Raw genomic sequence first — 16,888 nt, forward strand, 5'->3', positions numbered from 1 at the left:
ATGTCCTTGGCCTTCACTGACCATGAAAAGTCCTAATAGTAATGGTCACTGATGACACGTCTTCATGTTGCCTACCTTTTAGGGGAGGCCAACTATGTGTAGGCATTCTGCAAACTCTTGGTGTGCGTTAACTAACTTGGTACTTGCAACAAGCTCGTAAGGGAGATACTCTTGCCCTAATTTTACTAGGGAGGGTGGCAAAGCTTGGACAGGTCACGTGGCTTACTCAGGGCCACACAGCTAGTTCACGGCGGTCTACCATTATTGGAAACTAAGCCTCCTTTTTTGCTCTTTTTACAACATCTACAAAGAAGTGTCATTTGGGCAACAATCTATTTTATAACCACAGAATTCTGTTAATGGATTTTTAAGAATCATGTTTTCCCCAGGATGATGAAAGTGAAAAATGATTTCAGGGTCTGAGTGTTATGTTACTCAGGAGAATACTGCACGTTGGATTTAATTGCTTAATAACTTAAAGTCAAATGGTTTTTTTTTTTTTTTATATGATACACTCTACTGAAGGAGAGAATCATTTCAGTGTTTCTAAATTTTCATTAACTTTTGCCTCCTAAACTGGTAATAAAGGTTAGATCTCGGTAAGAGACTCTTGGTGCTATTGGGAGAGAAAAAAAACATATTATCTCTGCACGCGCCTCTTCCTAACCAGGCTGCTTCTCGGGTATTTTGTTGATTTAAAAGCACGGATATGTCCAAACAGTCACTGACCCTGCATGCATCCGAGAATGACTGTGAACTCCTGAGATTTGGGGATCTGGTACTTGGCTGTGGTGTGGCTGGGACACTAGAGGATATATGCGGAGCCACATTTGGTGGCAGAGCTTGAACCCCAAAGCCAAGCACTGAGGACCTGAAAGGTCTCCTTTTATCCTGTGTGATTTTCTATGACTTGCTGGCGACGGAGCAGACTGGCTGAAACACAGGAGTGGAAAAGAGCTTCTCTCCTCGGAAGATGATCCCAGGGTTACTGCGATCATCGCGTAAGGTACTAACACCTCTTTTCTCTGTTGTTTAGGCGGTCTGACGTTTTAAAGGTTCTGCTCCCCCCGAAGAGGAAACATTTGAAAGGAACACGAGATGTAAAAGAAGAAATCTTCACGGGCGTCTCCAAGGATGGAATGCCAACCCATCCCTCACTGAGACCATGATCTCTTCTCATCCCTTGGAAGTTTCCGTGTTCTCCAGCGAGAATTCTTCCCCTTCATCCTGTGCCATGGGAAAAACCTGAAGGGCAGGCAGAATTGTTCCCAGACTTGGGGATTTTTCTGAGGTTTCAGCGGCTCTTACAGGACATGACAGTTGGAGATCGCTTCTTTTTGTTGTCTTTCAGAGTCGAACCAAAGAAGGCACTTCCTCATTGTCTAGTGCTTTGGCTCCTGCTCATTTTTATATTTGTTTCCGTTGCTCGTGCCTTAAAACCATCTTCCGTAACCAGAAGACATCCTTAAAAAGTGTTCCAGCGCGACTTGCATGCATCTGGGCTCCGCAGGGGCTCTCCCATGGCTCTGTGGGCCAGCAGTCCAAGGGCATTACCATGAGGCACTGCATTAATTGCTGCATACAGTTGTTGCCCAACAACGAGCACAAACAGCAGGTTGGCTGCGGAGGAGGCCCCCTTCACAGTCACCTGGAGTGCCCCGCGTGCAAAGGAGAGAACAAAATTGTGCTTCGTGTGGACGGTAAGCAGATGAACTTGCTTGCTGTTCTCGAGGTGAGGGCTGAGGGCAATGAGAGCTGGGGCAGGTTTCTGCGCTTCAAGAAGGGGAAGCGATGTAGCCTGGTTTTTGGATTGATGATCATGACCTTGGTGATGGCATCTTACATCCTTTCTGGGGCCCACCAAGAGCTTCTGATCTCCTCACCTTTCCATTATGGAGCCTTCCCCAGCAATCCCAGCTTGATGGACGGTGAAAACCCGAGTGACACGAAAGAGCATCATCACCAACCCTCTGTAAATAATATTTCGTACGTGAAAGACTACCCAAGCATTAAATTAATTATCAACAGCATCACAGCCAGGATAGAGTTCACAACCAGGCAGCTCCCAGACCTAGAAGATCTCAAGAAGCAGGAATTGCACGTGAGTAGCCTTGTGCTAATCTCCATTGATTGATTGAGTTTTAAAAATAGATGCTTCCTTTTCTGTGGCCATCTTTGGGAACACAGGAAGAAAAATGACGGAAAAAAAATGTTCTCATGTGTAACAAGGATAATTTGACGGCCTCACAGATCAGAGTGCACTGGGAGAGGGCTGTCCGTTCACGATGTTTACACCAAGGAGGAAATTCGAAGTACTGAAGGGCGAAGCTAGAAATACCAGAAGGGCCTCCCCTTCTCATAATTTCATCGCAGGACTTGAAACGCGGCCATGGTGGTCCAAGTTGCTTTTGTAGATCACCAGAATCCTGTGTCTATTGTGTCCTAATTAGTATTTTTGTCCCTAATGGTCACTTAAATACACAACTAGTAAAAAGATTCCAACTGTGAAATTTAATTAGATTGCTGTGCGCGCGTGTGAGAGAAAAGAAAGATAAATCATGGTAGAATGGATTTTGAGTAAGCTTTTATCTTCGTTCTCTCCAAATTCTAGTTTTATTTTGGTCTAAGGAGAAAACATGGCCTTGGCTATTTACCAAGTTTTGCTTTATTTTCGTGCTTAGCCATTGTCACATAACAGTTGAAACGCGAACACTGTAGTGAGGGTTAGGGCATGATCACATCGCGGTTAGAACGCGTTCTTGCTAATTGTCCCCCCTCCGTGTGTCTCTCCCTTTTTCTCTTTTTCGTTGCAGATGTTTTCGGTAATCCCCAATAAATTTCTTCCAAATAGCAAGAGCCCCTGCTGGTACGAGGAGTTCACGGGTAGGAACACCACCGACCCCTACCTGACCAACTCCTACGTGCTCTACTCCAAGCGCTTCCGCTCCACCTTCGACGCCCTGCGCAAGGCCTTCTGGGGCCACCTGTCGCACGCCAGCGGGAAGCACTTCCGCCTCCGCTGCCTGCCGCGCTTCTACATCATCGGGCAGCCCAAGTGTGGCACCACCGACCTCTACGACCGCCTCCGGCTGCACCCGGAAGTCAAATTCTCCGCCATCAAGGAGCCCCACTGGTGGACCCGGAAGCGCTTTGGTGAGCGCCAGCTGCCGCCGCGAGGGGAGGGGCCTGCGCCTGCGCGCTTCTTCCTGTCCCCGCCTCCCGCCTTCCTCCTAAAGTGGTTTCCGGCTCCCATCGCAGGTCCCGTGGTGCTAGGCCCCGCCAGGGAGGGTGGGCAGGTCCCCGAGTCGCAGGGAGCAGACAGTTCGCTAATCCAGGGCCGCCCCCACTCAAACCTCCAGTGGGGCTGGAACCCAGCTCCCAGTCACCAAGGGAGCATTTATTGAGTGCCGGCTGTATGCAGGGCAAGGGGAAGGGTGCAGAATCAGCAGCTGCTCTTGTTCTGAAGAGCTTTGGTACACCTGCCAGCGGTGAGTGGTTAAGTGCCAGGTGGGCGTATTTCTGGGGCTGTCTGCCCCCGGCTCTGCACCGTTCCTGCCAGAGCTCCTCCCGCCCCCAGCACCCCCCTGCCTGGGGAACACTACAAAGGCTGCCACGCCGGGTGAAGTTTGAGCTTCTGGCTGGCTTCTCCCGGGACCATGAACACGTCATCGAGCTGCTTCGGGCCTAACTTGCTCAGACCTGCTCCATCTGTCTGCCTCAAGTTCAGAGTGAACATCACCTCGAGATAATTCCGGGCGACCTTGCTCGCAGCACCCCTTTGCCACAGGGGTGACCGTGGATACCGCCCCCACCCAGCCGGAGCCACCCTGCAGCCCTCATGTCACTGTTTCCTCTTAACCTTTTTCCCTTCTGCCAGGAGATGTTTGGTCACTTTGACAAATGTCAGAGCTCGGGTGGGACTCGAGGGCGTGTTTCAGGCAAAGGACCCAGGTTGCTTAGAAGGGAATCTTTAAAGTTTTCCTTAGTAGAACCTGAGTTTCGGCCAAGTCCTGTTTGTATCCTGACAAACTGACTTCATACTTTTGATGTCCTTCCCGGAGCGGATGAACAGAAGCGTAAATGTGTCTTTTGTGGTTTGGCAGCAGCGGCTATGGGAGCCACGGTTTCACATAGCGTGATCTCCCTGCACAGCTCACCGTTTGCCCTGATGAAACCCAGCCTCCCACTGGCAGGGAAGAGGGAAGCCCAGGAACATGCTTCTGGAATCCGATCCCCAGGGTCTCCTTGAACCTCTTGCTGTTTTGCACACGGGTGTTTTCTCTCTGCTTTCCGTTAACCCTGATGGTTGTGGTTTGGGACAGTGTGCTGTTAACATATTTCTACGTGAAATTTACCCGCTTTTAAGGCAGGGGGCACAGTCGGGCTGCGTGGGTCGATGCCGGAATGACTCGTGGGTTCAACCGAGCGTTTGTCCCGGGACTGTTGAGGCAGACGGACAAGCTGCCTGATCCCACAGGCCAGAAACAGAAACTCAGATTAAAAAACTCCCTTTTCTGTCTGATTCAGCACGTGCCTTCTGGACGCCATCGCTGCTCAGCCACCCTAGGGCCCGTCTGGCGCACGTGGTGACCAGCCCCCAAGTCTCTGGCCCTCCAAGCAGATGCTTTTATAGATCTCGAACAGGCGGGCTGTCCTTGAAGCTGCCTCTTGGGGCTGAATGGTGGCCTTCCGCTCCCTGAAGCGTGCACGGATTAAAGAGGACGGCCAGTTTGCAGGCGTCCTTCTCGTGAGCCCCCTCCTGCAGCTTACTCCGGTGGGCCCCCGGGCCTTCGTATCCCTCTCTGGTTACTTCCCAGGAGGCCACCGTCCGGCCGTTGACAGTTTCGTTCTCAGTAACGCGGGCTTCTTGGTTCTCGTAGGAATCGTCCGCCTGAGAGATGGGCTTCGGGACCGCTACCCCGTGGAAGATTACCTGGACCTCTTTGACCTGGCCGCACACCAGATTCATCAAGGACTGCAGGCCAGCTCTGCAGAGGAACAGAGCAGGATGACTAGGATCATTATCGGTACGGCTTCTGGGCAGCTCCCACCGGGGCCACTCCCGCCCCGGGCTGGGCCCCCATTCCCCCCGGGCCCCTTCTGCCCTGACGCTGGCCCAGCTTTTGCTCTGCCCGCCGGGAACATTTGCCTGACGCCGGCCACCTCTGTTGAAGGTGCACTTCCCGACCTGGCCGTCGGTCTCACCCCTCCGTGAAACGTTGACGTCGCTTACGCGATTTCCGTAAAGCAGTGACGCTTAGATTTTTTTTTTTAACTTTTATTTATTTTTGAGACAGAGAGAGATAGAGCAGGAACAGGGGAGGGACAGAGAGAGAGAGGGAGACACAGAATCTGAAACGGGCTCCAGGCTCTGAGCTGTCAGCACAGAGCCCGACGCGGTGCTCGAACTCACGGACTGTCAGATCATGACCTGAGCCGAAGTCGGATGCTTAACCGACTGAGCCACCCAGGCGCCCCAAGCAGCAACGTTTAGTAGGCTTTTTTAGTTCTGTGCGGACTCCAGTGTACCGGAAACGTTTTTGTCTTTTTTTTTTTTTAAGTTGACGTTTCTTTGTCTTCATTTAAACTAAGCGCACACGCTTAGTACTGATCTAAGTTTGGATGGGGCATCGTAATCGCCGATAACCAATGAGTCGATTTAATATTGTGGCTTTTGTAGTCCCTGGCCACTGGGGCCCGGTAGAGAGGGACGCAGTCTCTTCCTGAAGCAGATGCAGCCCTAACATCTTGTTGGTGACTGATTGCTGTTGAGAAAGCCTAGCCCTTATCAACTTAATGCCTTTAGACATTCACAATGAGGTGGTTTGATTAATAATCACTTTTTTTTTTAATTCACAAGGACGTTTTATAAAAAAAAAAACCTGTCTACCCGCTCTTTGTATTGGATTCAGCTTAGGAGAAGACATTTATCCACTTACCTCTTCTGAAAGAGAGAAACCTAATCACATATTTTGCTTCAATTGGTTACCTAAGGCAGCAATCTGTTTTTTTTCTTTTTTTAGCATTCCTAAACGTGTTATATTTTGATTCTCCAAACTCAAGGAATCTTTTAGCCACTCAGAGGAATTGTAATCAACCATTTGAAACATGGCCTTGCTTTTGACTCTCCTGTCCAAGGAGATAGACTTACACGCCTAAGCTCTGACTTATTTATGGTTTTTTAACTCACATCAAGTTCTGAGAGCCAGATGAGATCATACACCCCCCCCCCGCCCCCCACCCCAGTAGTGCGAATTGGCTACTAGCTGTTTTCTTGCAGCCTTGGGTCCACACACCTCAGCTCACAAGTCTAATTAATATTTGATTGTGACTCCTACACCGTATGCCTCTGGGAGAATCTCATGTTCTTATGAAAGAGCTAAAAATACACATCCTAGGGCTAGGAAATAGAGCCTAAGATAATGAATGAAAAAGGAAAGCCTTAGTGTGGTTTTCTCATTTTACTTCCAGATTTAAAAAGGAAAATTAAGGAAAAAGTTTGCTGCTCTGATACTTACCTAGAACAGAGTTTGATGAGTTTCAGGGTAGTGGAGAGGCAGGTGGAAAGCTGGCGGCTGAGGCCTGCCTGTGCCACCAGCCGGCTCCGAGACGTGTGACGAGTCGGTCTTGGCGTTCCTGAGCTTTAGTCGGCACATCTGCACCATGGGACAGATGCAGTTCTGGGACCAGATCCGTTCTGGCTCCCGCGAGCCCTGAAATGTGATTCAGTTCTGCTTCCCCTGCTCACGGGTCAGAGAGAGCCTTTCCTCAGTGGTCTGGGCCAATGGCTGGAGTCACAAGGGATTCCAGTGACCAGATTCGCGGGGGTGGGGCTCCAGACACACGGAAAGGCAGGCCCCTCCCTCTGCTGTCACGGCCCCCTGCTCTGCCCTGACAAAGTGCTCAACTGGGGATCTGTTGGTGGAGTTGTTGATGGAGTCTTCCCCTAGATTGTAAGAGAGGAGAAGGCAGGGGATTGTCTGTCCCATTTCCTTTCTCTATCCCTAATGCCAAGCACACTGCCAGGCACTTTGAGACACTAGATGAATGTTTTCTGGATGGATGGATGGATGGACGGACGGACAGACGGGTGGAGGGACAGACGTTTCTCTGGTTGCAGAGCTGGTTTATGTATGAGATCTGACCGAATTTGTGCCACTTTGGTTTTAGATACTTCCCTTGTTGTAATATTCTCATATTCGTTGTGAGTAGAGTGTTCAAAGGACTTCTGACGGGCGTGCCTTGCCCGTATTCTACGGTATTATCTTGAAAGAGAGGAAAGACCAGCACAGAAATGCTCACCTGGATGTGACTGAACATCCTAGAAGAGCCAGGGCCCTGCCAACTCCCTGCATCTTTGTGACGCACTCATCCCCGATCAAAGAAACTCGTCTTTTGGCTCAGATTTTCCCTGAATAAGTGACTTTGAGATGTATCAAGTACCCATGTAAAATGTCGGGAAATTGAATTGGTATGTAATGGATCGATTTGCGTCTCTTCTTAAATCTCTGAAGACTCTGCTAAAAAGAAAAAAAACGTCAGGGAAGTGGTTCAAGTGTCGGAGAGGGAGACGCGGAAATGTGCGTGCCTTGGCCTCCTCCCCGTTTTAGAATGCGTGTTGAACGTTTCCTCCTCCGTCCGTGCGGACCATCGTAAAACCAGGGCCGGGCCGGCGGGCCGTCTACCCAGTCAGTACTGAGTGAATGCTAGCTGTGTGCGGGGCGATGGGGTGGCGGGCCCGTCGGACGCAGCACCTGAGACCGAGGTCCCGTGAGCCTTCCCGCAAAAAGCCTTCCTCTTGTTTGGTCTCAGAGAGTGCCCCGGACCGGCCGTTGTGATCGAACAAAAAAATCTGATGCTGGTTGCCATCTAATTTCCTGAAGAGGCTCCGTTTCCCTAAACTACTCTTCCATCCCTGGCACTTGGGGAAGGAAACGATCTAGTACATTCTCAGCGGGCCCTTCCAATGCCACAGAGCTGTGTGCCGTGAGCAGAGTCAAACATCGTGAAATTGGGAGGCCAGATGCTGGCAGAGGGTTTTTTTTGGCACATCCTGGAGAAGAGCTGGGAGGGAGCGGATGCTCCGTGGTGCCTAGATCACCTGGATTTCCAGATGGAGGCCTTTGGGGGGAAGCGGGGGAAGTCGCCGTGGCAGAGGGTCGTGACTCTTCCTGGAGTCCCTTGCGCCGGTGGTGGTGGACCAGCTCACCCATCATGGCTGGTTGAGGGGAAGGCATCGATCAGAGCCCAGTTTGGCCCCTAGCACAGGCTGCCCCGCGGGAGCCCCTAACTCAGCACCGCTCATTTGCGGCGTTCTCTGTTTCTAGGGGAGGCCAGCGCGTCCACCATGTGGGACAACAACGCCTGGACGTTCTTCTACGACAACAGCACAGATGGAGAGCCGCCCTTTCTGACCCAGGACTTCATCCATGCCTTTCAGCCAGACGCAAAACTGATTGTCATGCTCAGGGACCCCGTGGAGAGGTGAGCGGTTTGGGTTTCGTGCATTTGGGGGTGAAGAGGCAGTTTTAAAGACCCGCCTTCTCGTCATGAGCAAGATCTTGCCTCTTTTTTTTTTTTTTTTTTTTTAAATAAACAAGCTTAACTTGCAACTTTACTGCTCTTTCTTGTGTAAATGTTATTCTTGGTGCAGTCTTCCTTGGGTCTAAACAAATTGTGGATTGTTTTCTTAGACAGTCTGACCACGGTCTTTGGGCCTTCCGCCTCTGGCCCGGGGACGTGGGCCCTTCCTTGGGTACCGTCAGGGCACGTGAAACCCCCTTGGAATCAGGGGCGTCGGGGTTTGCCGAGCGCTTTAGCTCCCGCGATTCCTTGTGTCACGACCCCGTCAGCTCCGCTGAGTGTTCCGTCTCCAGCTTTCCTCAAAAGACCAAAAGGAAGAAAAATGACGGGCAGGGCTGCTTTGTTGTAGAAAGCCGGGGTCGCCCCGTGTGACCGAGGCGCAGCTGGCGTGATACTGAACGGCGGGGCTGGGCCGGCACTGGCGATGCTCCGATCGCACCAAAGCCTGCGTGGACGGCGGAAGCTCAGGGCTTCTGGGACACTTAGCCCAGCGGTCCCCGTAGTATCACCACATCAGAGACGAGGGGCCTGCAGGCTGGTCCAGGATCCTGGAGTGGGAGTCCCCGAGCCCTGTGATGACCAGTCCAGCTCCGTGAGACTATTCTTCCTCTTGTGAAGCCGGATCTGTCTTGTAGGAGTATCCGCACTTTGGATCTGCTTCCCCACAGAGTCACACAGACCAAGTGTCATTCTCCCCACATGGCAGCGCCTGCCACATTGGAAGACAACAGCCAGGGCCTTCGGTGTCTCGCTTTTCTTTGGGCTCCGCGTCTCTTGTTATGGGCGGGGTTATGCCTCTCCCAAGCAGGTGCTGAAGTTCTAACCGCCCCCATACGTCTGAGGGTGACCTTGCTTGAAAACAGGGCCTTTGCGGCTGGACTCGAGTTAAAATGAGGTTCTATTGGACTCGGGTGGCCCCTAATCCGGTGGCTGATACCCTTGTGAGAAGAGGAAATTTGGACACAGGGACAGGGAGGACACCACGTGATGGCAGAGGCGGAGACTGGAGTGACGCGTCCGCAGGCCCGGGAGCACCTAGGATTGCCGACCACCGCCAGCAGCTGGCGACGGGTCTGGCACAGCCCCTCACTCAGCACCCCCAGCGGGAACCCGCCCTGCTGAAGCCAGGATTTCAGACTTGGAGCTTTCAGAAATCCCAAAGAATAAAAATCCCGCAGTCACGGGCCCACAGGTTGCGGTAGAAACTAATATCCCCCTAATATGTTTCTTGGATGGCATGCATCCGGGGCCTCGTGTCCTTGCCAGGGATAGCAATAAGATGTGCTTGTTGTGGAAATTTTAGGAAATACACTGGAAAGCTATAAAAGAAAACTGTTATAAAAAGCAGCAATAGTCTCCCACCAGCTTACCTAGGCAGATGTGTGTGTGTGTGTGTGTGTGTGTGTGTGTGTGTGTGTGTATGTACACAACCGAATTCACATCCAGTCTTACACCTGCTGCTTTTGTTTCACATTCTCGCCCCCAGGAAGACTTGCCTTAAAGTCCTGCCCTGGTCACTCCCTGCATTTATCTCTGTGTCCCTTTGGCGGAGCTCTCGAAACGGCCCCTGCAGCTCTGACCGTGGCCTGGTCAGAGGAGCGCTGGCTTGTCCCCCTCTGTCTGCGCTGCGGCAGGCCCTCCTCGTGCTGCATCACGAGGCACATCTTTGTGCCCCGGATGCCGCCACTCTGGTTCTGTCCTTCTCCTCAGGAAGCCACCCTGTCTGGTTCCGAGGCGGCCGCTGACCTCGGAGCAGCTCGCCACATCCTACCTGCTGGTTCCCACAGTTGGGAGGCAGGGATCGGCCCTTCTGCTCAGGGAGTGGGCTGCCCAGCCTCCTCCCCAGCCGGAGAGCGGTTGACACAAACCGGAGGTGCGCTCGTGTAGACATGATTATGTAACTGTCAGCCTCGGGAGGAAAGGCTCCATGACTGAGTGACCCCTCACCGCCCACTGAGGTGTTTTCACAGCTGCTCTGCCCTCCTCCCCCAGACCGCCTCCAGCCGCAGCTCCCAAGGCTGGAACATTCTCTCAAGAGTATGCTTCCTGTGCACCGAATGTCTTCCTGTCACTCTCCCTAGTTCCTCATTCTGAGGGAGGTCACGCTGTGTCTCAGGCTCAGGGGCCACGGGAGTGAGCGCTGCGACATCGTGTCACTCCCTGGGCATAGAGGGGTGGGGACCGGTGTGGTGTGGGTCTGGTCTCGTTCAGCGTGTGCCTGCCCCGTCCTGGGCCCCGGGCATGGGAGCCCACGGCTGGTTGCAGGACAGGCATGACTGTGGTTGTTAAGGTCTGTGACTTCAGAGCAAGAGGGAGGCTGAGAAGTGACCCAGAAGAGGGAATGAGCTCCTAGTGGGGAGGTCTAGAAGAGTTTCTCTGGAGGAGCTGAAGCCAGGCTGGGTTTTGAAGGCTGAGTAGGAGTTTGGCAAGTCGACAGAGATGGAGTGTGGTTGAGAGGAAGAAGCCTTGCGAGCAGGGAGAACAGTGAGAGCAAAGGTAAAGACCACAGGTTCTCTTGTTGGGAGGGTGGAATCACCTTTCCTAAACACGTCCCTTTCTTCCTGCAGTTCTCGATTGTACCTCCGAGGACACAAGTGCCATAAGGCGAGCCTCTCAGTGGGGAGGGCCATGGTGCTGCCCAGATTCAGACAGCTGAGCCAAAGCAGGACCTGCCCAACTTGCCTCTAGACCCAGCCAAAAGTCGGCCTGCCTTTACAAGACTTACGGGCCACAAGACGGCCATTTCAAGTAGTCCCAGGTTTTGCCTCCTCTCTCCCCTCCTCTCCTCGCCTCTCCTCTCCCCTCCCCTCCCCTCCCCTCTCCCAAATACTCTGTTTATTGTGAATACTCTTGCCTTTCTGGTCCTCAACAGAAAGAGTTGGTCCATTTGGTCCTTTCTCGAACCCTGACCACATGTTGGGCATGGTGCTGGGGGCTGAGCATATACATATCTGTGAAAGATGAAGGTCCATCCAGTGCCTACCCTCTGGGGGCTGGCACTTTTTTGGAGAAGTGAGGCCTTGCCTCTCTCGTGGCGGATGTCGTGGTGGCTGCCGAGGAGGGAACGGCCCGATGCCGCCATGGCAGCCTGCATCAGGAGGCTAACCCCGTCACTGAATCGCCTGCTGCATTCGGCATCGACTGCCGTATAACAGTTCATCCCCAAAGTCAGCAGCTTAGAACACCACACACTTACTATTGCACAGTCTCTGTGGGTCAGAACCTGACCCGGTTTACTGCATCCTCTCCTTCGGGCTCGCTCTCAAGGCCACAGTCAGGGCTTGACCATGGTGGGGTCTCATCCAAAGGCTTGACCGGGGAAGGCTCTGCTTCCAAGCTTTCACGGTTGTTGGCAGATTCAGGGGCTGTTGGAGGGAGGGCGTCCGTTCTTTGCTGGCTAGAAGCTTCCCTCAAGGCCTTGCTGCTGGATCTTGCCAACAGGGCTGCTTTCTTCATCAAAGCCAGCAAGGGGAGAGTCAACCAGCAAGTCGGAAGTCACAGTCTTTTATGATCTGATCGCTAGACTGTCCATCCATCACCTTTACATACTCTGTCGGTTAGAAGCAAGTTACAAGGTCCGGGCCACACTCGAAGGGAGGAGGTTACATGCTCTGAATGCCAAGGAACAGGGATTTTTGCCCTGCACACCTGCCCTCCATTTCCCTGTCTGATCCTCCCAGAGACCTGGGTCCCAGCCGTGCAGCCAACAGCAGAGAAGCTGCCGGTGTGATACCCCATCCAGAGGCAGAGCCCCCCCCACGCACAGCGGAGTGTGTGTTCATCTGCACCTTTTCTGTGTGGGCTACTGACAGCAACAGCTGTTTTGCTGCTTTTTAAGCATTTATAAAAAATATGCAACAGTAGGGATTTCTTCTTTTTTTAAACCCGTGGCTCTTGGCCTATCCTAAGTGGCTGGCTCGTTCGCCATCCCAGCCAGAAAGGATGATAGATACTCAATGTTCAGGTCGCTCGAAGAAACACACCCTTGGAGCCCTGTTCCCTGTAGTCTAACCGGGCCCTGGGCCAATAGCCCACTTGGGTCGTCCCGCGACCTCGCTCTTCCGTGGGGACGTTCCGCGGTTGCCTGCTGCCAGTGGGATTAGGCTAAACTTTTCTTTCCATCTACAAATTGGCGGGGGGCAGGGGTGGATTTTATTTCTAGTTTCAGAGTCACATTTAGCCGTTATTTCTAGAATTGATCCAAGGTAGAGGGTTTAAAAATACTGGAACTGCAGGTAGCATCAAATCAATCACGTTTAAGTTTCCAGAGAAAGATGTAAATGGTAAGTTAGCCCATTTCCCCCCTTCTGGAGGAGAACAGAGGAATAGTGGAAAGTGGGTAGGCTGGTGCTTGCGGCCAGAAGGGCCAGCCAGGCGTCATGTCGCAAGTTTCTCTGTGTAAGAGATAATGACGGTTTAAAAAAGTGAAGCATTTCTAGGCCACATTGGCCTACTTAATTAAAAAGCAGAATTTTCTTCATTTAATCTGACGCTAAAGTGGAAAAGACCGTTCTTTTCACTGCCTCTCACGTTAGCCTCCTGCCTCTTCATCTGCAAGAGGTCAGTGGAGTTTGCCTCATCTTTTGGAGACGGCCTCCGTTACATGTGCAGAATGGCTGGAAGGTGCTGGCCCCTCGGACGTAGTTCACTCAGGGGACACTTGGAGGGTAGGGTCACACAGCATCTCTCAAGGACTTTACCACGTCTCTGTTTTGGGTTTCGTTCTATATGTAGTTTTAATGCGGGGTGCAGCAACGACCCCCACAGGGATGCTTGGTTTTCCTGTTTTATGATGACGAGTCAAACAGGAAGGAGAGCTCCGCTAACAGTGAGAACTTGATTTTGACCCAGGCACCATGAGCCTGGGAACCTGGGGCATTGTTTTCTTCATCTGCTTGTATAAATTGATTTTTTAAAGTTTATTTATTTATTTTGAGAGAGAGAGAGAGTGAGCGAGTGCGTGTGTATGGGAGGGGCTGGAAGAGAGGGAGAGAGAGAATCCCAAGGAGGTTCTGTGTGCTGTCAGCATAGAGCCCAACACGGGGCTCGAACTCATGAGGCGTGAGATCGTGACCTGAGTGGAGATCAAGAGTCAGACGCTTAATCCACTGGGCCACCAGGCCCCCCTAAACTGATTTTTAAACAGCCCACTAGTGTGGTTCAATAATTAATCTATTTAGGACGATGCCCTAGGAAGGGAAGGAATGAAACACTTAATGAAATGCATCCATTTACATGCAGTTGATCATTAGGACAGAGTAATGAGCGATGCTAAGCCTTGGGGCAGGAATGCTGGTTTCATGGATCTTACTCCCAGCAAAGCGGGTGGTAGGATGTGTGAGCGGTGAGTGGCAAACCAGGGTCGCCTTGTAGAGTCATAGCTCTGGGGGACCAGATAGTCGGAATCGGAACCCCAGCTCTGCCACTCACTGGCTGTGTGGCTTTGAGCAGGTTACTTGACCTCTCTGTGTCTCATTTCCTTATCGGTGAAATGGGGGAAAATAGTCCTATCTCTAGGGTTGTGAGAATGACTTAATATATGTAACGTATTTAAACAGGGCTGGATAAATACAAAATATTATGGAATTATTAGCTATTATTGTTAGGTCACAGTAGTAGCAACTAATGACAACGACCAGACTGAGCACTCATTTACTCCCTGAACAGGCATACGTTAGAGAACAAAGTCCTCCTTGTCTGCCTTCGTGGAGTCTATGTCCAGTGCAAGGGCCGGGGACAGCCCTCAATTGAGTGACCAAAGCGTTAACTGAGCACGTACTCAGGCTGGGCTACCTGCTAAGCCCTTTTCAGGCATTGCCTCATTCGAGCTTGGCAAGTAGGTGTGTGGGCTCAGTGGGGCTGCATTACTGGGTTCGCCGTCAACTGGTTAGTAGTGTGGCCAGGCTGGATTTGAGCCCCTGTTGGTTTGAGGAATCAGGCTTTCTTCCCTATCGTAGGCTGGTCCTTGGGATGCAGATTTAACTTGGAGACGGCAGTGAGCACGCAGGAGGTTTACGGGGCCCGTTGTGGGACAAGCCGGTGGCGGGGGAGGGGGGGGAGGCGGCGGTGGGGGGAGACAGGCAGAGCGGAGGTTGGGACCATGATGCAGTCACACAGAGGTCTCCCTGACCCCACCACGAGCTCCGTGGCTTGGACGGCCCTTCAGAGTTGTCCCCAGCGAGGCCTCTCCCGGCCACCAGCCGCTGTCCCCTGTCCGTGCTGGGAAGCGTAACCATGGGGGGGGGCGGGGCCTTTCCTGGACGGGACTGGGCTGTGAGCCATCAGCAGGGTGACTCCCCACTTTTGCAAAGCTCTGGAAGCAGTAAGGTCCCCTGTCTTTGATGGGTGCCTTCAGGGCATGGACCCCACGTCAGAGAGATTAAGATGCCGATCCCAGGGCGACATGGAGCTCAGATTAGCGGGAAGCTGTGCCGACCGCCGCTGCGGGATTGCCGGCACCCTTTTTGACCTGAGACGAGACTTTCTCTCGCCACTCAGATGTCCCGCAAACAGTTCCACTTCCCTAGGTCCCTGGGAGCGCTGACTTAGTGCCACAGACACGTCCTCGGGCCGGAGCGGGGAGCTGGCGCTTTGGCGTCATGTGTGGTATTTTCTCCGTAACACGTCTGCACGGGGATTGAAAAGCAGGCTGTCGCCCAGCGCTGATGGGTCAGTTATTAACGTCGATTATCTTAAGGGGAAATGGGGAGGACTCCCCTGTGGGCAAGAGATGGGACTGGGGGTTGGGGGGGAGGCCGTCAGAGCGGAGAGGTCGTGACAGCGGCCTCAGAGCCGCAGATCGATGGTACGCCCTCTTCCTCCCTCCAGCCTGCACTCTTGCCTTTGTCTTTGAGACTCTGGGGGACGAAGAAATCAGCGGGAGTCTCGAGGAGGATTGTAGTGCAGTGTCTCCCAGTGGCCTGTTAATTTCCTGGTGGATTCAGGCATTTCGCTTCTCAGAACCTGTCTGTGGGGTGTTTCGGCCTGCCTTTCGTGAGCCCCAAATGTGGCATGGGCTCACTTTTGTAGGGCTGAGCTGTGAGCCGCCCGAGGCCGAGGGGGTTGGCCGGGGATGTCACGGTGGGGAGGGAGGGCCGGCCGGGCCCAGGCCAGGACAGCTTGGGCCTTTGTGAAGGTGCTCTGAAGGCCGTTCGGGACTGACCGCCTGGCGAAGGCCCCCGTCTTGTTACCGGTGAGAGAAAAACCATCGTGCTGAAAATTCCTTGTGTGTTTGACACTGTTTATGTTTTTGGGAAATGTTTACAGAGGCGTGGGCAGCCCTGCGTGCTCCCACACGGGTTGTTTGCAGAGGGCGAGAGCCACCGGGGAGAAGGGCCCCGTTGTAGCCAGTCCGCAGAGGCTGCGAGGCGAGACGTGTGCCCACATCAGGCCAGGATGGATGGGGGTGGGGTGGTGGCGAGTCCCCTCTGGACCGCCAGGTCAGTCCGGGGACCTCGGATTAGTGAGGCTGGCGAGTTGAAGCGGGGAGGGGGAGACGGCGCCTGTCACACACGGGCCAGCCCTGGGGGGCGGTGGCCACGCCCTGCGGTGGGGGTCCCCCAGCCTGGGATTCAGGCCTGGCTTCGCTACTGCTTTAATCAGGGGCAGCCCAGTGATCCACTGCGCGTTCTTTTCTTTCTTGCCAGCAGATACCCACGATCAGGGTCACTGGCAAACTGTGTCCAAGTGCTTTGTCAACCATGCTGAGCAATTAGATGAAAGGCACGTTTGGTATTGCCTCTGCGAGGTCCTGCCTTTTGTTCCGTGAGCATTTACCACGGACCCAGGACTGGCTGCTCTGGACCCAGAACCCTACTCGTGCCCGAGGGGAAGAGAAGACAGGCCCAAATGACCTCAGTGAACTGGAGATTTTGCATCCATGTGGACACGTTCGGGCCCAAACGTGGATGTTCTCCTCTGGCAGAAAATGAGCCTCATCCGTGTCACCCATGTGTATGGCCCTAAGGTGACTCTCGACATGTTCTCCAAACGAGCTGGCCCGGCCAGTCCTGCTTCATTGTTCCTCGCGGTGAGAAATGCACAGCCCATGATTCGGCGACACGGAAGGGCCTGCTTCCCAGCCACATCAAATGGCCTTTATTTCCTTGTAGGAAAAATACGCATGATCATTATTGACGGCACAGTATCGGAGGTCAGGAAGTTATCGATCAGCGATTTGCATCTGGACGCCAGCAGATGGAGAACAGTGACGGGGTTCTCGGTTTTTCATTTTCGTCATCCCCCTCTGGGTGGCTGCAGGCCCGGGGTGGGGGTTGGGTGAAGCAGAAGACAAGAGTGTTATGTG

General features: G+C 53.0%; 1 protein-coding gene across 3 annotated transcripts in view; it reads left to right on the top strand.

Moving 5' to 3' along the window:
* CHST15 (carbohydrate sulfotransferase 15) overlaps positions 1-16,888 on the top strand; it is a 78,917-nt gene that overhangs the window by 44,230 nt on the left and 17,799 nt on the right. For all 3 annotated transcript variants that reach the window (XM_030334485.1, XM_030334487.1, XM_030334488.2), the window contains 4 exons: positions 1,037-2,101; positions 2,814-3,153; positions 4,881-5,027; positions 8,328-8,484. In XM_030334485.1, coding sequence (XP_030190345.1) covers positions 1,556-2,101; positions 2,814-3,153; positions 4,881-5,027; positions 8,328-8,484 — 1,190 coding nt within the window. In that variant the 5' untranslated portion in view covers positions 1,037-1,555. The remainder of the gene's footprint in view (positions 1-1,036; positions 2,102-2,813; positions 3,154-4,880; positions 5,028-8,327; positions 8,485-16,888) is intronic.

Source organism: Lynx canadensis, chromosome D2, assembly GCF_007474595.2.
Source record: "Lynx canadensis isolate LIC74 chromosome D2, mLynCan4.pri.v2, whole genome shotgun sequence".
Classification (NCBI taxonomy): domain Eukaryota; kingdom Metazoa; phylum Chordata; class Mammalia; order Carnivora; family Felidae; genus Lynx; species Lynx canadensis.